The 22,247-nt window shown below is 41.8% G+C and overlaps 1 protein-coding gene across 3 annotated transcripts in view; it reads right to left on the reverse strand.

Moving 5' to 3' along the window:
• Positions 1–978: 978 nt before the first annotated feature.
• The window catches only part of PLXNA2 (plexin A2), a 389,564-nt gene continuing 368,295 nt past the window's right edge, over positions 979–22,247 (reverse strand). For all 3 annotated transcript variants that reach the window (XM_073587292.1, XM_073587293.1, XM_073587295.1), the window contains exons 27-32: positions 15,657–15,756; positions 13,481–13,671; positions 7,929–8,098; positions 7,581–7,793; positions 6,504–6,654; positions 979–5,596 (exon numbers count right to left, since the gene is read on the reverse strand). In XM_073587292.1, coding sequence (XP_073443393.1) covers positions 5,501–5,596; positions 6,504–6,654; positions 7,581–7,793; positions 7,929–8,098; positions 13,481–13,671; positions 15,657–15,756 — 921 coding nt within the window. In that variant the 3' untranslated portion in view covers positions 979–5,500. The remainder of the gene's footprint in view (positions 5,597–6,503; positions 6,655–7,580; positions 7,794–7,928; positions 8,099–13,480; positions 13,672–15,656; positions 15,757–22,247) is intronic.

The following is a 22,247-nucleotide window of genomic DNA, read 5'->3' on the forward strand; positions in this document are numbered from 1 at the left end:
TGAATAAATCAAAAGTATAGGAGAATAAGATACTTTGTAGTTCATCTTATAGAAATCAGCTTCCTTCCCCACTTATCAGACACTTCTTCCTCCCTCCTTCCTCCTTAACTTGTCATCCACTCGGAAGAACAAGCTCCCATCCATCTTGCTCAGACAAAACATACTGCAAGTATCTTGTAACACAGCCCATTATACTCTATGGAGAGGGGAGGAAAAGTGAGGAGCAGGGAGAGTAATACGGCAGAGGTACAATAGGAAACAGCGTGGTGAGATTTCTAACAACTCTCTTACCTCATCCCAGAGCTGATTCACAACCAGACAACTCAGCTCCACAACATAACCTCTTCCACACTGCTGCAGCTTGTCTTTCTGTGCTAAAAAGGGAATGGAGGAATCCCTTTCTGTGTATTGTGTATAGAAGAGATTCAGCAGCTTGTTTCCTCCTCCCAGTGGATTGCAAGTTAGAGATAAAGACTACCGACAGGGTAACTAGTGAAAATGCAAGACACTGGATTTATAATGGCCAAATATAGTGTTATTGCTCAAGTACAACTACAACATAGTCTATTCTGACAAGTTACTTGGCAGTGTGGTTATCCTTTATGTGACTGTCGGACATTTCTGATGGAGGATTATTTTGAGGGACAACAACAGAATCAGGCCTTTAAATACAAACTGCCCAGTCCTTATATTCCCAAACATCATCTATTTGGGGAGAGTCAAGAAGCCCCCATAAACATTAAATTGTTGCCCGCTCATGCCGAAATCAAGACATTTCACCAAGAGCTATCAATTGTGCTTAGGGTCCTTTAACTATAAAATTTCAGAATAAATAGCTAATTAGATGATACTTTGGAACAGCGCTATTTGATGTGCTGCCATTTATTCATCCTATTTCCCAGAATTAAATGTCAAATTTGATACGCTTGACGCTGCCTTAAGATAGTGCTTTTTTCCTTATTTGCTTAAAATAACACATTTTTTTTCCAGTAAACTTTATTTATATATAACAATAGTACAAAGTGGGTCCTTGGCTTGCAAAATAGGAGTGTTTCATATTTACAATAGGTACACAATAATATATTAAAATAATAACAAAACTTTTTTTTTGTCTCCGAACATTTTTAAATAATTAAAACTTTCTTACATTTTTATTTATTTTTTTTTCACAACAACTGTAAAAATGACAGAAAAGAAGCGAGGCAGACATAATAAAAAGAATCGGGGAGAAACAAAGACACAATTATTATACAGAAGTGCAGTGGAACTAGAAAGTTGAGCACCCCAACATTCTGCAATCTGATTGGGTGGTTTGGTTCATTAAGTGACGCCTTGAGAAAAGTAGAGTATTATTAAAGGGGAAGTAATGGCATTGGTGGAATTGTGAACCATCCTGATTTTGGCACAATTTTGTGTTTCCTTCATTTTGTTTGTCAACTATATTATTCCAACCTGCATCTAATTCTGAAAAGGAGATAACACCGTTAGTAGAACAGACCTACATATCTTGGCAAACAGACAGAAATGGAATATAAACGATACACTATAATTTTCATTCAACTACCAAAAATACAGTAACTATTTGCTGCACTTTTTATAAGTGTTTGGCAAGAAGGCATATGGTTTAACACACTCTGGAAAGCAGGAGACAAGGTGGTTTAGCACAGGCTGAAATACGGGTCTACATTTGCAAACATCACATACAGACAACGTCTTTGAATATGTAGGAGGTCAGCAAGGTACTGCCCAGCAATACATCACTAGATCTCCCAGCTCTATGTGGGTCTGAAGGACAGAAGGTTGAGGGGGCTTTGGTATGCAGGTGTGGAGTTGGCAAGCTGCATCAGAAAGTGGGCATCATAAGTCACATTCTCCTGGTGGTACATCAAGAGTACCCTATACATAAAAGAATATATGCTGGCCAAGCAATTCTTGAAACATAGTGATGATTTTTGGAAATGTATAAGAAAGACTAAGGGATCCCCTGAAACTACTTACAAGCAACACCGACTTTACCACTGTACATATTAGTAAGCTAAGGAATGTTGCGACAGATCTACTGAAACCACCAATCAAATTACAAGAGGCAGGTGTTCCAAGAGCAAAAAGTATTACACAAAGATCAAAAATAAATATCTAACGCTATTTCAAGTAATGGCTGCTGTAAACATATTTTCATTAGGAAATGACCTGGCGGGCTATGTGTCTGAATACAATGTATGGTCATCTGACTAGCAGATGACCCTAGTGGTAGCACAGCTGAGATGCATGCTCCTCTGGTGAGAGAAACCTTGCAATATGTGACGAGAGAGACAAGAGGGAATGATGACCATTGTCCAATATAGTGTTTGCTGTAGGGTAAGAGAAACTTTACTGTAGTATCTGAAATACCTCTGGATTTCAATGAAGACCCTCATTCTGAGAAGTCAAGGAGGCGCTTCATTCATAGATATAAAAAGGCCTGCCTGAGAGGTCACTTCGGATTTCAATCGGCCTCACTTTTACTCTGTACATACATTAGGATTTGGCCACATTGGGCTGAACCAGCACATTGTAACTAAGCTAAGGTCAAAATTAAAAGTCACATATTATTGTGGTCATATAAGTGCACACATTTGCATATAGAGGTCATTGGTTGTCAAAATTGATAAAAACATCTACAACAATAAGATCATTCTTCTTTATGTTTAAAGGCCCTGGTATTAAGCCACTAGGGCAACTAAGCCAGTGATAGCCCAGCATGTGTGGCCATTGTTACAGAGCAATGACCGTTAAAGAGAATCTGTCAGCTACGTCATCTGAGAGCAGCCTGATGTAGGCAAAGAGAAGCTGAATCCGATGATTATCACTGGGTGCAGCAGTTGTGAGACAACCAGAGCTTTTAAATTTAGAATGATGCAGAGCTGAGAAAGCTAACTCCGCCCACATCAGGCTCTCCATGCACAGAGTCTATAGACAGTGAGGTACTTATCACAGGGAGACGGGGCGTTGCCAGACTAATGAAGTCCAGCAATGTTAATCTCTTAGTGATAAATCCTTCACAGTTAGTAAACAACAGCAGGAAGCCTGATACCTGCTGACATATCCCTGAATTCTGTGTTTCAGCCTCTCTCTCCCGCTGTCTTCAGATTACATAGTAAAACCCTACTGACAGATTCCCTTTAAGGGATCTTCAAAGGGAACCTTAAAGTGGTTATTTGACAAGGGCACACTTAACACCTATCCACAGAATTGCTGATAAATATCTGATTGCTTGGTGGCCGAACTGCTGGGACATTAATTCATCACTAAAATGGGGGGTCTTAAGCCCGCTATTCTTCCTTATTGCAGTCATGTGGTGCTTGAATGATGCGGTGGTGTCAAAAAATGTCAATGTCTACAGAACTGACCGAAAACAGCAGCTCAGCTGCTACTGAGGTCCCCACAGAAACTAGGGAACAGCAGGGCGCACAAATAAGATCTTTGCTGTAATCACGCACTGAGAAAGAACAGGGTAAATGAGACCTCCGTTTTAGTGATTACTAGGGGTCCCGTCAATCAGACATCACATATTCTGTGAATATATGTTAATATTTAACGAAGAATAAGTTCAAATGTATTTTCAGATCACGGCAATTGTTACTGAGCCTATCTTAGGCACATCCTAAACGTTTTATGGCTTTGTGCTGACCGTTTTAAGACAATGTAGCACGTGGAAGGACCCTGTCTGCGAAACAGGAGAAAACTGTAAGGTGACGTAAAACAAACACCTTGCAGTTTTCAGTGTGTTTAGGGTAAAAATTGCAATAATCTTGAAACACATTTGCATGATAGAAATGCCGTGAAATGACTCAGCCCCTATTTCATAATGAACAATAGGAAGCCACAGACAATAGGGTTATGATGTCATAGGCCTTGTTAGCTATATGATGTACAAATGTGGAATCTGCATGAATTAACAACACGTTTAGCACATGTTCTTCTGAAGATTTCTTAGCTGCCAAGTCTTGGGAGAAATCCTGAATAATGAAATGTTTTCTGTTTTTTTTATCTTGAGTTTGGGAACCATGGAGCCGTCTAGTTCCACCACTGGTAAACCTGTCTTCTCCCTTTCACCTCCTCTCCAACACTCTCTACTACTTCCTATCTCGAAACACTCTCCCAATGGTACCCCCTAGGATTGCACCTACCCCTGGGACCGGCCTTGCAGTTAACCCTGCAGAAACCTGACACAGATCATCGCCATAGGGATAAATACATTTTTATATGATAAGCAGAAACGCATAAATACAATATAATCCTTATAGACATGACCTTAAAGGGAAATGCTATTTTAGGTCAAATATGAGCTCCCATCCCGATCATGGAGATGCATTATTCTGGGGAATGAGCATCTAGTACATATTCCACCATAATAATGTACAAAGAAGGAATTACCATGTAAACGGGATGACTGAAGATACTTGTACAACGTGCAGGCTTCCATATTTAGATGACATGTTCACATAATGGATGGTATATTAGATTACTCTGTATTACCCCTTTCTATTCAATGCTAGGAGTGGGTTAGTTACTGGTAGTATGCTGGTATATGGAAGCTGATCACTTGTGTAATTCTGTATACGGCTTCTCTGCTCAGTAATAGGAGTGGGTTAGTTACCAGAAGTATTAGAGTTTATGGTAGCTGGCAAAATACTGTAGAATGGTCTTTAGTGTATTGTTCTGAAACATACTGCTAAAGGTCACGTGGTTCCATGGATAGCAATAGTTTTAGCATACGAAGCAATGAAACATGGCACAGACTCATGAGGGTCATTTCACTTGGTTAATGGACACATGCCTTTTGCTATCAAAAATTTGCAGTTGGACTAGCTGGTGAATTTGGAGAAGGTGACCTTAAGTACAGTTCCTCAGTAGATAACCGATGGGGCGCAAGTCCTCTGGTAGATCAGCTGGTAGTGGATACATGTTGCAAAAATCCATAGTTCTCCAATTGTTTTTCAATTCTTGAAAGTCATCCCATGAACCAGTGCAAAATATGCCAAGTGTGGCCGCTTAAGAATTTAAATCTATGAAAATTCCCTTTTTGTTTTTCTTTCAGGGATGAAAAATAATGTACTCTTCCCCCATTAACACCCTTTCCCCAAAAAGCAATAAATAATAATAAAAATAGGAGTCTTTTTGAAGAAAAAACAAGCTAGACGAACAACCAAACCAACAAACAGAGCAGTTGAGTCTTCTCATGTTATGCAGTCTCTTAATTTACGTACAACATGCAATCAGCCGCCTGCTGGGCTTGTGGAAACTCCGGTGACGTCTTCAGGGTCTCAGAAGGGATGATGAATATGGAGCTGGTTTGGCTGCTCTCCTCGTTCTGTGAGGCAATCGACTGTAGGACCTTCTGATGTTTTTTGTGATTCTTCACAGTTGGAAAGAATGTCCAGGGAACCCCGCAGCTCTCTGTCATAAGAGTCTTTGCCAGGACTCTACCCCTTCCATGGTTAAAGAGCTGCATTGAAATTCAGCTGTCAAAACTCATGGCTGCTATCAACTGCTCCACTTTGTAGGCTAAGCGGTGTCGGCGCCCCTGTTCATCCTGTTCCAAGGCTGAAATCAGCTGCAAACCAGAAGACAATAAAGGCTTTAACAATAGCACAGAAGCATTAACCCGATAAGGGGGAACTTTTCCATAATCTATATAGAATCTCTCTGGTGACCCAAATTGTATACTTATATCGAGCTATATGCTCAGTTGTGTTGTTTTTTATATTACTTTACAACTAATATGGAAAACTAAGCAGACTACAAACAGTATTTTTTTTTTTGTTTTCGTTATGCTTGGTGGTTTTTTTTTTTGGTCACTAGCATTTTTACCAAACCACAGTATGCTCTGTGTGTTATTCCATACATGTTCCCATAGGCTTCTTCAAAAGGCTGAAAATGTCTCAAAAAGTTAAAAACTTTAACTTAAAACTCTTTAAAAAAATATATGACGTTTCTCATGAGCCAAACAAAGGTGTAAAAAAAAGCTAAGGGGTGAATTTAAAATTCCCTCTAAGCTTTCTAGCAAAATAAAGTTGCAGTATTTGTCGCAAGTGGGATTAGTGTAAAATGTTGTGATTTTTATCTGTAACATTTCTAAACTAGTGTGTGGGGCGTAAAGAAAAAGGTCTACCATTGGGCAACGAACGTACCATAATGTATGCAGCAGCTGAAACCTATGACAACCCCAATTTTTTTTAGAATACCTGCATCCCTTTATAGATATGGCACATCCTACTTAAAGGGGTGTCCTCAAGATTGAAAGGTATCCCCAAAACATTGGATAACTTTCCAATTGTTTGGGGTGTGAACGATCCCTGAATGGAGCAGTGGTCGATCATGAGCACTACCACTTGATTTACTCTTAATAGGTATATAAAACAACCAGATATTTTACATATCTGGATACGGTTTCCATTTAGTAACCGTTTAGACCCCTTCAGACATTACTCAGCTTCGCCCTTCAGGCTGACACTCCTTACCTCCACACTGTATTTGCTGACATACGAGTAGATCTCGTTGAGTGCACTTAGCATATTAAACTCCGATGCATGCATACGAGATTGCTCTGCGAGGTAGGCGTTCATGTCCTGGTCGCTGATGGCTGGGAGCTTCGCAATATCAGCATAATACCTGGAAATGCAGATGGATGCACTTTATTTATTGTCCATTCTGATTATTACATAACAATCTCATTTAAAAAAGAGCCTTTTCTATTTCTGATTACTTCATAGGGTTACAAAAAATGGCCAAGTCCAACAATATATAATAATAATAATAATAATAATAATAATAATAATAATAATAAATTTTATTTCTATAGCGCCGACATATTCCGCAGCACTTTACATTTCAGAGGGGAATTGTACAGACAATATACATTACAGCATAACAATAATCACATAGATCATAACAGATACCAAGAGGAATGAGGGCCCTGCTCGCAAGCTTACAGTCTATGAGGAAAAAAGGGGAGACACGAAAGGTGGGTGATAACAGTTGCCCTGATTGTATGGACCAGCCATAATGTTAAGTGTGTAACAGTACGGATGCAGAGGGCTAATGGATGCATAAAGCATGTGGGAACATGATGCGGGGAACCTGGTTATGGTAAAAAACTTTTGGCTGTGCCACACAGGGATAGATTAGGTTAATGTGTTGAGGCGGTAGGCCAGTCTGAATAAATGCATTTTCAGGGCACGCTTAAAATTGTGGGGATTGGGGACTAATCGTATTGACCTGGGAAGTGCATTCCAAAGAATTGGCGCAGCACGTGTATAGTCTTGAAGACGGGAGTGGGAGGTTCTGATTATTGAGGATGCTAACCTCAGGTCATCAGCAGAACGGAGGGCGCGGGTAGGATGGAATACTGAAACAAGGGAGGAGATGTAGGGTGGTGCTGAGCAATGAAGAGCTTTGTGGGTGAGGGTAATAAGTTTAGACTGGATTCTGGAGTGGATGGGTAGCCAGTGTAATGACTGGCACAAGGTAGAGGCATCGGTGTATCGATTGCTGAGGAATATGATCCTGACAGCTGCATTAACTTCCGCACAACTAACCTCTCCACCCAATTCTTGTAGTTGGGGATATCCTTGGCATAGAGCAGCTTGTTGCTGGGAGAATCTTTTCCGAGCCGATGCTCTGAGGTGGAGCAAGAGTCCATGAAGGTCTGAGCCACTACAGACAAGCAGGCATCTGTGATACTGCCTTTATGGATGTCAAACACAAATTGAGGATTCTTGATAACATTCACCCAAAAGCGAAGCGGTAAACTGTGAAAAAGATGTATAAAAAGAGAAGGGATAATTAAAGGTCTGACAAGCACACACAGTTCCACCAAGAACATCTTGGCACGTAGTAGCTAATTTGAACTTTAATCACACCCTATTTCTTCCACATTGACGTACCAATTGCTTTTCCACGTGTGTCGGACATCTGTGTCATAGATACTATGCCTGTCTGCCTGTTCATCCAAGAAGTCAAACATGTACTTAATAGCAAGAGGTAGAGCACTCCCACGGTGCACTGTACTGAATAATGTTTCAAAAAGGTCATCCACAAATTTCTGGAGTGTTCCCTGTAGGACAAAATAATCACAAATGAATATCTTATACAGATCATATGCTACTGGTTTATCTATATAGTGTACAGCAATCTAGGCTAGCTGGGATCAAAGACAACATAAAAAAATCTCCAAATTATGTGTGGTCCTTTAAATGGAATATGTCACTGTGTTTTTGCTATACAATCCGGGAGCAGCATAGTGTAGAGAAAGAGACCGTGATTCCAGAGATGTGTCACTTACTAAGCTTCTTGCTGTTATTTTGATGAAATCACAATTTTATCTGCTGCAGATCTAGCAGTTCTCTGAATGCTGAGCCCTGTATAACCCCGCCTACATCACTGATTGGCAGCTTTCTATGTATACTGTGCACAGGCAAAAAGATAGGGGCATGCTTACATGGAGCAGGAGGACTTTATGGCAGGAGACAACTGGTCATGTAGTGATCATCTCCTGCTGATAAAACACTGATTTTATTGAAACTACAACAAGTAGCCCAGGAAATAACACATCGTTGGAATCGGGGTCACCGCCCCCACATTATGCTGCTCTCAGATTAAATAGCAAAAACATGCTGTTAAAGGCCCCATCATACATTAGATTAACATTGGTAAAACCCACTGATATTGCTGTGCTTGTCCAATAGTCTAATGTGTAGCAGGGGCTCCCGACTCTCCTTGAAGATGATATTGGGGGAGATTAGAATGCAGCATATCTGATTAGATAAGACTGTTTCCAAACAAGTCTGGCAGCAGCTCTCTCAAAGCGAACATAGAAGCACTAGGCAGAGCAAGTGAGTAGATAGCTTTCATTTGATCGGCCAGCAGGTAGCTACAATATGGGGGGGGGGGTCCTAAAGCCAAAATATGGCCTGATGCTAGAGATATCTACTCTTGAAATAATTAATAGCAACAAAAATGCCATAGGTAAAATAAATGGTGTGGATACAAGGGACAACCCTGCTCCAACACCATAAACATAAGCTCTGCAACTGACATGAAAAACCAAGAGGAGCAAAAAGAGCATAAAGTCACATAATTGTAATAAAATATCAAAATTCTTTATTTAAATATTAACAATGCAATACAGATCATAATGAGGTGCTCATGTATAAATATGGACATATATCCCAGGGAAAACCCCCTCAAACTCCCCAAGTTGCAAAAAACCCAGCAAGTATACAAAAAATATATATAGATATAGCACGACGCCCCAAAAAGGGTCCTATTACCATATTAGTCACCAAGGGACTGAGTAATAACAAGTCAGTAACAAAAATGGGGCTTTAGTGCTACCTAATATAAGAGCATAGTGGCAATAGATCATGAAAAATGCTCATAAAAGTTTTCACAAGAAGCCATGTGGCAACTTACCAGGAAGGGGAGAAGAGGGAGAGCCCAGCGTAGGTACCCCCGACGCGCGTTTCGCGACGTCCCCCGTCGCTTTATCAAGGAGGCGATAACGCTAAGTGTCCCAGTAGGGCCTTAAAATAACCCCTAACCCCGATCATGTGACCGATATCGGCCAATCACAATGGCGCTTGCGGCGCATGCGCCATGACGTCTGCAGGTCCTGCCCTGCAGCCTGGCGTCAAACACAGTGCGCACGCGCCGGGAAGACCCAGAGCAGTGCACACCATGTAAAGAGACACCGGCCACAGCGCGGAGCAGCAGATAGCATGGCGATGCGCTCGGCCATGAGGGCACACGATAGTAAGGATGTAGGCACAATACCACGGATCAAGGAGAGAGGGAATTACAGTAATATATTTAGTGGCCTTCTACCACCATGTAGGTCTATATGCCAGAGTAAAATTCATCTCAATAAGATATATAATTTAACCCTCTATCTTCCTACAAAAATTGGAAACCACCACAATGAAAAATATATGACACATATGCAAATGGGATCATTAATATAATGCAGACTCAATAAGCATATAAGAGGCGTTTCGTCAACTGAGGGACCCAGCAACATATCAAAGGTTACCTTCGGATCCCAGGGCTAACTTTGCACATTCACTTTCGGGTAATTTTGGAGAGGGCATTTGTAAATGGGACCATTACTAAAAAGGTCTTGGATGGTTTGGTAGTTAGATCTCCCAGGACCCCCACTTTTTACCTTCTCCCCAAGGTCCACAAGGATGCCCTCGACCCTCCGGGGCGCCCTATTGTGTCGGGGATTGGTGGCATATGTGAACCCGTATGCCGATTTATCGACTTTTACTTAAAACCGTTAGTTGAGACATTGCCATCTTATATTCGGGACACAACGGACGTCCTGGCTCGGGTCGATGGCATCCTTGTGGAACCTTCCACTCTTCTTGTTACTGCTGACGTGGAGAGTCTCTACACGTGTATCGATCATTCGGTGGGGTTGGATGCTGTTCGCCTGTTTTTGAGAGGCTCTGACCTGGATGGCCCTCTATGTGAGTTGGTCCTAGAGCTGGTCGACTTTATCTTAACTCACAATTTTTTTGTTTTTAAGGATCAGTTTTACTTACAGAGGCGGGGCACGGCCATGGGGGCGGCTTGTGCGCCCTCGTACGCCAACCTGTTCCTGGGCGCTTGGGAGAGGAACTTGTTTGGCGACGGGGGCCCGCGGGACATCTCCCATGTGCTGTGCTGGTACCGCTTCATAGACGATATTTTATTTCTGTGGGATGGTACTGTCGACCAGCTCGGGGATTTCATGAGGTCCTTGAATGACAATAATTTTAATATCCATTTGACATACAAGTATGATGATAGGAGTGTGGATTTCTTGGATGTCCGTCTGGAGGTCGACTCCTGTCGGCTTATCCAGATGGATGTGTTCAGGAAACCCACCTCCGTAAATGCTTTATTGCATGCCTCATCGGCCCATGATCCGGCCACGGTGAGGGCCATCCCGGTCGGACAATTCCTCCGCATGCGGCGCATATGCTCCACCGATGATCGATTTGAGAGACAAGCCCATGACTTGAGTGATCGCTTCTCAAAGAGGGGCTATAGTCATAGGTGTATCAAGAGGGGCTATAATAGAGCGAGATACACCCCACGCAGCAGTCTTTTACAACCAACAAAGAGGAGTGGTACATTAAGTAGAGATGGACCTATACGGTTCATTTCTACTTTTAATCATGAATGGTGCAATATGCGTACCATCTTACAAAAACATTGGCCTATTTTGGAGACAGATCCATCCCTGAGGTCCGCTCTGGGGTGCTCCCCATCCATGACGCCACGTCGCTCAAAGAACTTGGGCGACCTTCTTGTACGGAGTCATTATGTACCCGCTCCCCAAAACTTTTTTGGATCCAGTGGTCCAATCCGTGGTTCCTTTCCATGTGGGCACTGCATGGCCTGCGCCAATGTCCTACGCTACTTCACCTTCAGCTCCTCGGATGGTATGAGGAAGATCAAGCAAAGAATATCATGTGGCACGACTAATGTCATATACTATGCCACATGTCCGTGTCCCAAAATTTATGTTGGCCTTACCACCAGGGAGCTGAGGGTGCGAGTACGTGAACACGTGCGGGACATTGGCGCAGCCAGGGCTGCATCGGACCCTTTTGAACTTAAGACTATCCCTCGACATTTTCGGGCACATCACAATTGTGATGCGGGATTGTTAAAAGTTAGGGGCATTGATGTGCTGCACATGGGGATAAGGGGAGGTGATTACAAAAAGGTTCTCGGGCAAATGGAGGTCAGATGGATTGTCCAGTTGGACACTATGAGCCCGAGAGGCCTTAATGAGTCTTTAAGTTTCACCCCATTTTTGTGACCCATTGTGTAACCTGACTTTGGACCCATTTTTTTCAGATTTCCATTACATTATTATGTTTTCTAACTAAGCTTGATATGCAGGTATATATATTTGTATATATTGACATTTTCCTGTTTTTTCCTTGTTTATTGTTCTCGCATGACCCTATGTCTCCCAGGCCGCTTAGCGGTGGTTGTTTTTAATTTCTTATTGTTTTTATATTTTTTTCTCATTCTTCCTCATCTTACCTTTTTACAGTTGTTATTTGGCGTGTCCCAGTTCTGTCTTGAAGTGGCACCTTATCATGGATTTGATACATCTTCTACTGCAATCAAACACCTTATGGAATTTATTATGTATTTCATCAACTGACTATATGCTTTCCCCATGTTCTATGTAAATATGGGGATGTAGGCTTCTGTATTAGGGGTACACTTAAATTAGGATGTTGTATGGAATTCTTTATAGGTTCATTGAATGTATTCATTTCCTTTTGTGTATACCCATGGGCACTATTATATGCTTATTGAGTCTGCATTATATTAATGATCCCATTTGCATATGTGTCATATATTTTTCATTGTGGTGGTTTCCAATTTTTGTAGGAAGATAGAGGGTTAAATTATATATCTTATTGAGATGAATTTTACTCTGGCATATAGACCTACATGGTGGTAGAAGGCCACTAAATATATTACTGTAATTCCCTCTCTCTCCTTGATCCGTGGTATTGTGCCTACATCCTTACTATCGTGTGCCCTCATGGCCGAGCGCATCGCCATGCTATCTGCGGCTCCGTGCTGTGGCCGGTGTCTCTTTACATGGTGTGCACTGCTCTGGGTCTTCCCGGCGCGTGCACACTGTGTTTGACGCCAGGCTGCAGGGCAGGACCTGCAGACGTCATGGCGCATGCGCCGCAAGCGCCATTGTGATTGGCCGATATCGGTCACATGATCGGGGTTAGGGGTTATTTTAAGGCCCTACTGGGACACTTAGCGTTATCGCCTCCTTGATAAAGTGACGGGGGACGTCGCGAAACGCGCGTCGGGGGTACCTACGCTGGGCTCTCCCTCTTCTCCCCTTCCTGGTAAGTTGCCACATGGCTTCTTGTGAAAACTTTTATGAGCATTTTTCATGATCTATTGCCACTATGCTCTTATATTAGGTAGCACTAAAGCCCCATTTTTGTTACTGACTTGATATTACTCAGTCCCTTGGTGACTAATATGGTAATAGGACCCTTTTTGGGGCGTCGTGCTATATCTATATATATTTTTTGTATACTTGCTGGGTTTTTTGCAACTTGGGGAGTTTGAGGGGGTTTTCCCTGGGATATATGTCCATATTTATTCATGAGCACCTCATTATGATCTGTATTGCATTGTTAATATTTAAATAAAGAATTTTGATATTTTATTACAATTATGTGACTTTATGCTCTTTTTGCTCCTCCTGGTTTTTCATTCTTGAAATAATTATTAGTCCATGGGTTAAGAGACCTGACTGTTACTTGTTGTCGCGTCATCAAAAAAGGCACACATATCTCTTATAACAAATAATCTTATGCTTGAGCAAGTGACAAATAAGTATGGCCAGATATAACAGGAATACAGCCATACAGTTCCAGGTGAGTCCAGTGGTTACCTTGGTTGCTAGCAGCCTTGTCAAGTAGATTTCTGAAACCATCTTGCTTCCCCGGTCCCCTTCTTTTTGGTCTCCATGTTCATGATTTTTCACCAGGTGCCAAACTTTAACGCCACTCTCAAGATCGGGAGTGATCATAGGGGCACGAGACCTAAGGCTGTCAGGGCTGCCGGTGTATCGGAATGTGGAGTCTACAAGAAGGGTCGTAGAGTAATATTCAATACATATGTTAAGAAACATGTTATGGGTGCTAGGTCAAAGGAAGAAAATACACACATAATAATTATGACACCTGCCTGTAGCCGCCTTTTTTCACACCTGTACACGCCTTGTAAAGGTTACGGGTGGAAGTGAAATGACGTTGGCCCTGAGCCACTGTTAATGAGCTATAAGTCTTGCAGTTTACCCAGAGAAACAGCAAGAAGCTTAGCACCGCTTAGAAATAAAGCACTATTTAGCAATTAAAATGCCGTCAAATTAGAAGAAGGCAGCGGAGGTTTCATTTTGATTGTCTCTGTTGTCAAGCTGAAGCAGATACAATTATGCTGCGTAAGTAAGTGTGGATGCAGAGACCAAGAGACGTTAGTGACTGCCGGACAGGGAGACTGAGCAGACGCTACTGCTTCTGCCATGGAATTCTTCTTCTCCTCTGCTTCATGAACATCTCCATCAGCTCCAAACAATATAGAATCCCTGTTAACATTTCCAATGTCACCATTAATATTGCTGCTAATGTCAGAGACGTGCAGGAGGCAGAAATACGGTTTTATGGTGGCTTTTCCTGAGCGCTGAGCCTCAAATCACCGATCAGCAGCATTGTTGATTCCCAATAATATGTTGTGATGCTTTTCTTTCCACTGTAATCATGTTTGCTCCAATTTTCATAATTTACATGTTAATGAATGAGAGAGACAAATGTTACTGATACTGCCGCCTTTGCAGACGGTTAGCGGCTGAAGATTTATGTCGCTTGTGCCGTGATCTGCATAGAAACGGCTCCTGGGAATCTTTGCCGAGAACAGTAACCCTATGAGTTCTGGAGAAGGATGGAAGATACCGTATTTCTTACCAGTTTATTTCCATTTTATTCAGATTTCCATTAAAATTTACTTTAGAGATAACTTTATAAATATATTTTCTCATCCTCATATATGTATATGGGTAAAATTGCAAAGTGCTTGTAGTTGCTATCAAAAATTTTTTTCCATTCTCAAGTATGTTGGGATTTTTAATCATAGTGTTTATGGCTCGTTGACTAGGTTACTGGGCCCCGCTGCGCTCTCATCAGTGGTGGACGGTCTCCTTGGCAAGGAGCTTGGTTCTTAGAAGCTGTTTTCTATAGCGCTTCTATGAGCTGCTCTGAAACTGGATAGATTGCTTGATCTGGTCATCTTCAGTGTCCCTGCGCTTCTACAATGCTGCCTCTGCTTGAGAATCAGAGAACGTGCACAGTTCGGGACAAAGGAGGAACCATGCCGCTAGTCAGAACTGTCAACCAGTCAGAAGCCTACAGAGCCCCAGGAAGCCAGGGAGCGGTGCACTCCTGAAGATTGCTTATGAGAATAACCCTACAAGGCTCAAAATTGTAAGGCCACTAAGTGGTTAAAGGATATTATTTATGAAAACTGTCCCATAGCAACCAATCCCATTGCAGTTTTTATTTGCTAAACTGCTCTGGGAAATTGAAAGCAGCACTGTGATTGGTTGATATGGGTAAAAAGGCCAGAATTTCTAAATTAAGCCAATATAGGTTTTGGAAAGTATTTCTCCCAGGGAACAGCTAAAAGCCCAATAAATCTATAGAAAAACAAATCTATGAACGTTTCATGCCACGTATACTTATCGTCTCTGCCAACTATTCACTATTTCACAATAATAACACAATAATAATCCTCTACCAATAGAAACCACTACAGATTAAGTCGTCTAGTTTCCATAAAACTTGGTAAGCCAAAATCAGGAAAAAATATGTATGAAGATTTGCACATCTTTCAAGCTTAGAACCCCTTTGCTTAAATACTGAAACAAAATGTTGACCAAAATGGATGAAAACAGCCCTGTCTATAATATATAACAGGTACACGCATTTATACTACGCTGAACCAACAATGCCCAAAGAGCTGAGAACATCTCTGAGGCTTGGGGGTCATGGATAGATTGATGTACAAACTCTTACCGTATCTGCTGATGGAGGTGCGGGATATGCTTGCGGAAGCTGGGATGTTATATGATGAGGTTTGTTTCGGGACAAGAGCCACTACTGAACGATCAGAAACCTGCAAAAAAGTAATGCAGTCATTAGAGGCATTATTTCACTCTCATATGAGGCCAAGGAACAGAAGTTTCAAGAAAATGTCCAATTATTGGACTGTTAGCTCAAGGTCACATATTTGATTTGTCAAAAATCACCCAAAATAAGTATTGGTCCCAAAAAATTAATCCCAATAAAATGTAGTATTGTAGTGCAATAGTATAGTGACGTGAAATTAACTTTTAGATCTTATTTTCACCTTTGTAGATTATGTTTATTTCACTTGAAAAAGACATTTCACCTGTTTTAGCCTGTTCTTATCTCCGTTGTGGAGATATTAGACTGTAAATTCCCCCTCCAGCCAATGGGGCGCTAGCAGACATTTTTTCTGGAGGCAGTTACTTTTTTCCTTGCATGATGTTAACCAATCATAAACAGGAGGCTTCATGCACTGGAAAAAAAACAAGCCCCAGAAAATGTCAGAACCGGCTTTCCCTGCCATAAAGTTTACAATGGATATTATTTGGCTACTGGTTTGGCTGCTTAAGAGGACCTTTTACCAGTTTTAACATGTTAAACTGTCCACATCATAGAATAGGGTCTGCAGAGCTGAATAACATGTATTTTTAATTTTGTTTTACATCTTATCTCCATTGCTGAGATATTAGCTTCTAAAATTTAGATTCTAAGTTACACTAAGAAGAAGGGGGTTAGTAGAGATTTTTCTAGAGGGTAAGTATACTTTTTCTTCCCCTTCATGATGTTTGCCAATCACAAGCAGGAGGCAGGATGAAAAAAAAAGGACACGTCCCCAGCAAAGGTCAGAACAGGCTTTCTCCTGTGAGACATGTAATGACAGACTACCCTTCTCTCTTCTCACTCATCTCATTTCTGGCATCTACTGTGATAACAAGCAGGGGAGGGGTGGGGATTAGAACAGAGCTGTGTGTCATGACAAACTACATCTCCTGGCACAGTCAGTGTGGGGAGAGTACAGCAAAGCTGACAGTGCCAAGGGATGAAAGCTGCAGTTGCAGAGGTAACTGTAAAGACAGACAGCACTGCTCTATTCCACTTCATGATGCCTCTTGCTCATGATTGGTCAACATCATGCAGGGTAAAAAAGTTACTGCCCTCCGACATGAATCGCTGCTAATGACTATGATTGGCCATAGTGTAACTTAGAATCTAAACCCTACAAGCTAATATCTCTGCAACAGAGATGAGAAACAAAGAAATATATATGCTTTACACTGTGTTCCAAATTATTATGCAAAAAATATTTCCTCATATATTCTCTAAATTACCTATATGAATTGCAGTCATTGTTATTTTCCAGTCATCTAATATTCTAGTATAATTGCAATGATTTTGAACAAACTGCCTATGAAAACAGTATATTTTTAAAAATAAGAAACTCTCAAAATGCATGTTCCAAATTATTATGCACAGCAGAGTTTTCAACCTTTTTATTTTTATTTTGAACAAAAAAAATGGTCAATTGTGAAATTATAAGCATTATCAGCTTATTACAAAATGAAATCAAACAGTTTTCAAGTCAAAACTTTATTCTAGGTGATGTTACATTTGCACATAGGACCCCTTGTTGGAAAGAAGCTTCTGAACTCTCTCGTCCATTGAATTTGTCAGCTTTGGATGGTTTGTGCTTCAATTGTTTTGCATGTGGACAGAATACCCTCCCAGAGCTGTTGCTTAGATGTGAACTGCCTCCCGCCATCATAGACACTCCTTTTGATGATGCTCCAGAGGTTCTCAATGGGGTTGAGGTCAGTGGAAGATGGTGGTCACACCATAAGTTTGTCCTCTTTTATGCCCATAGCAGCCAGAGATGCAGATGTGTTATTTGCAGCATGAGACGGTGCATTATCATGCATGAAAATGATCTTGCTGCGGAAAGCACGGTTCTTCCTCTTGAACCATGGCAGGAAGTGCTGTTTTAGAAACTCCACATAGATTATGGAGTTCATCTTTACCCCTTCAGGGATCCTAAAGGGGCCAACAATCTCTCTCCCCATGATTCCAGCCCAAAACATTACTCCACCTCCTCCTTGTTGGTGCCTTAACCGTGTTTTCATGGGGTGTCCATCAACCAGCCATCCTCCACTCCATCCATCTGGAACATCGAGCGTTGCACGGCACTCATCGGTGAACAAAACAGTTTGGAAGTCAGTCTTCATGTATCGTTTGGCCCACTGGAGCCGTTTCTGCTTGTGTGCGGTGGATAGAGGTGGTCGACAGGATGGCTTACTCACAGCTGCAAACCTCTGAAGGACCCTGCATCTTGTTGTTCGGGGGACATTGGAGGCACCAGCAGCTTCAAAAACTTGTCTGCTGCTATGACAAGGCATTTTTGCAGCTGCTCTTTTAACCTGACACAATTGCCTGTTGGAATTAGTCCTCAATTTTTCCTTATCGGCACGCACACGTGTGTGCTGCGAATCAGCTACATACTTCTTGATTGTGTGATGATCACGATGAAGTGTCTTGGCGATGTTGATTGTAGTCATGCCTTGACCTAAATACTCCACAATTTGTTGCTTCTCAGCAGCCGACACATCCTTTTTCTTTCCCATTTTGGCAAAAAATGCAGGCTGCTTAATAATGTGGAATAGCCTTCTTAAGTAGTCTTGCCTTTATTTGGACACACCTGCCAAACTAATTTGCACAGGTATCTGCAACTGCTTTCAGTGATATAAAGAGCCCTGACACACATCACCATCAATGAGTTTAAATGACAAACGAAAAAATTCTAACCTTATCACTCCTAAACTCTTTATGCATAATAATTTGGAACACAGTGTATTCAGCTCTGCTGTCATTGTTCCTTGATGTGGTCAGTTTCTAAAACTGGTGAAAGGTTATATTTAACATCTAAACCAGTAGATCAATAATATCAACTGTAAACTTTTATGGCATCTGCCTTTTACCTAAGCAGAGAATAATGATGTGAAAGGAGATCACAGGCCAATAGATACTATAGGGTATATCATAAAGTGACATCAAGTGTACCTCCAGGCCTGCCAGCAATGAAAGATTAAGTGGTTTAACAAGGGTTCATACCCTCAGTCAATAACATTTTTATGCCTTTGTTCTATGATTTTAACCTTTATTGTTGGAAAGTCTCCCTGATTGTCGCTTCCGATACAAGTCGGAGATATATTTTTTTACAAAACAATAGCGCTGCTGTGAGTGATCATGTGTCGTCAGATAATGTGACTCATTTCCTCACATGAAGTGAGGTTTGTATTAGGAGCGTTTCCATATAGCCCAGCCCAGAATGCAAACAAGAAGTGCTCAGAGATATGTCACGTGAGGGACTAATCGCGTGTGAGAACCGCAGTTTTCAGCACTTTTTTAGCCTCTCTCATTTGCAGCCCCATTTTAAAGATGGAGAGTGCTGCTGATTTAATTAGGGCTGGAGAACAAAGAGAATAAGCAGCTATCATAATGTTATGGACCATAAAGCATTCTTATTAAACCATTTTTTATTCTAACCGGTTTTATGAACTTTATAAAAATGTGATTTATGGGAAGACAAGCAATAAAGCCATCTTTCACAGGCTTAAACTGCCTGTCTCTCTATTACATCCGGAGGATTAATTAGGCAAACGTCAAACAGTAGATGAGTATTAGTGCTAACGAGATTCTCCTATATCTGAAGGTTCACGTTTTATCCTCTTCACGTGGTCTTCAAAGATCTTAAGAACTAAATGTAACTATAATGTATAGAATAAGACTTCTTTTGCACAATGGAGGGATCATGCTGGGGTTTTTTAGGAGAAATGCTGACACCTGATCGTTACATTTTCATTGGACTAATTAGCAGTGCCCTCGCTGGTGATAAAATGGCCAGTATGTAACATTTCAGGCTTCTCTACCTAGCACAGAGCAAGAAATCAGTTAACTGCAGTTGTAAGGACACGGAGAAAATTGCCAGAAGCAGGAGAAGATATATTATAGATGACCTTTAACTGAGATTTTTGATCTTTAGTTAAGGTATTATTATATGTCAACTCGTTGGGTGTAGATATTAGACATTTTTAGAAATTCTCATTTGTGCCTCATGCACAAGGCTGCAATAAAGATCTATAAATCTTGGCGTAATAATACAGTGCTCAGAAAGGGGTATGGGGCTATACTTTATACATGAGGCCTAAATGTCTTGTTCATATGTAGAGATGAGAGTGCCTGAACTGTCAAATATGAGGTTCGCACGGTGCTGAACTCCGAACAGGGACTTATACCGGAAGTTCGTTTTAGTGTGCGGAGTTTGGATGGAAAGAGAGACTCTGTGGGGGTACTCTGCTTCTTTGACAGCCCCCTAGCCCTTACTATGACCATTTTACAGCACCAAAGTTCAGGTCTACATTGACTTCTAAAGGGTTCGGGTTTAAGTTTGGGTAGAAATCAAGTACCAGACCCAACCTTTGGTCTAAACTAACTTCAATTGAACCCAAACATCCACGGGTCGGCTCATCCCCATTCATGTGTTATAGTCCGCACATGGATATTGCTCTGTGATTGAAGCTTTGTCAAACTATGCACTTTACTTATAAATCATACATTACCGAATGGATTTCTCACGGAAAACTGGCATGTGTCAATTCTAATCAAGACGCGCCACAGCAATCTTATTAGAAGTAATGGCAGGATCCCCCAATAGAGTGATCACATTAAACACAAATCATCTGACTTTATAGGGTATTGAATGCGGAGATGTGAAACCTCGGCTAAGTGGCAACGATGCTGCATTTTTGCTGATCCCTCACTTAAAGTAATAAGTCTGTAACAGAATTAAGTCTAACTCCAGTGCCCTTTCAGCAGGAATGAATGCTCTTCCTGGGTCTCTATCGGTTATAGATTATGGCCGAAGTGCATTACATTAGAAATAGACAAATGTCAAGTGTTCCCATTCATGATGGAAAATTAATATACAGATGAGTTAAAGGCCTATTCATACCACACATTTGTATCTCAATAAAAATTCCTTTTTTTTGGCCAATGTGTTGGTTTTTGTTCGATAGGAGCTTGCAGTATCAGCACAGGTTATATAGCGTAAGGGTAATCACTTTGGGAAAACAAAGGCTAAAGGCCCCGTCACACTAAGCGACTTATCAGCGATCCCGACACCGATATCAAGGTGTCAGGATCGCTAGTAAGTCGCTATGTGATCGCTGGTGAGCTGTCACACAGACAGCTTCACCAGCGATCAGCACAGCGATGCCGAGCGCCCAGCATCGCTGGCCATCCCTGTAAAAAATAGAATCAAAATAAAAAATATAGATATTCTCACCTTCCGACGTCCCGTTCAGCCATCCTGCCTCTCTCCACGCTCCGGTCCCAGTGATCCTTTGCGAGAATGACAGCGAGATGTCACTGTCTCGCGGGAGCGCGAAGTCTCGCGGTCATTCGTACAAAGGATCACTGGGACCGGAGCGTGGAGAGAGGCAGGATGGCTGAACGGGACGTCGGAAGGTGAGAATAACTATATTTTTTATTTTTTTAATTATTTTTTACACCTGATCGCTGGTCTCCCGCCTGTCACACACAGCGATGCGTGCTGGCCAGCGGGAGACCAGCGACCAAAGAAATGTCCAGAGGTTTCTTCCAGCGATCAGCGATACCGGCAGGGGGGCCGCTCGCTGATCGCTGTCACACACAGCGATCTCGCTGGTGAGATCGCTGTTACGTCACAAAAGTTGTGACTCAGCAGCGATCTCGCTACTGAGATCGCTTAGTAAGACGGGGCATTTAGGGGTGATCCTATTAAAATGTATAAGTATATGAAGGGACAGTACAGAGATCTTTCTAATGATCACCTAATCCTGCAATGATGACCAAGGAGCATCCTCTACATCGAGAGGAAAGAAGGTTTAATCTTCTTCACAGGCGTAGGTTCTTTACAGTAAGAGCAGTGACACTATGCAGCTATCTGCCTCATGATGTTGTAATGGTTGATTTGCTACAAAAGTTCAAGGAGGGCCGGGATGCTTTTCTTAATAAAATCTAACATAAGAGGTTAGGGGGTAAATCCTTGTGCCCTTGATCAGTGAACTACTGGGATTGCCAGACTAGTCGGGAAGGAATTTTTCTCGACTTTGAGGCTGTTAGTATAGTTTTGCCTTCCTCTGGATCTGCATGTTAGAATTAGGGCAGAGACACACTAGCGATTTTTTCGTCCGAGAATCGGATCGTAAAACTTGCCCTGGCCGGCACCTCTCCTGACCTGAGCATGACAGCGTGATGGATTACTATGCAGCTGTCAAGTTCAGGTCAGGAGAGGTGCCGGCCAGGGCAAGTTTTACGATCCGATTCTCGGACGAAAAATTTGCCAGTGTGTCTCTGCCCATAGGGTACGGGCACACGGTGTCCATTTCAGGTAGTTTCTGGCTGGGACCTGCCTGGAAAAGCCCTAAACAATCATTAATATATGCACAGCCCTGTCAAAATGACTTGCTGTGCCCAAGCTCAGTCTTTTAGAACGTCTTATAACTG

This window comes from Dendrobates tinctorius, unplaced genomic scaffold (assembly GCF_039654945.1).
Source record: "Dendrobates tinctorius isolate UK_male_01 unplaced genomic scaffold, ASM3965494v1 ptg000098l, whole genome shotgun sequence".
NCBI lineage: Eukaryota > Metazoa > Chordata > Amphibia > Anura > Dendrobatidae > Dendrobates > Dendrobates tinctorius.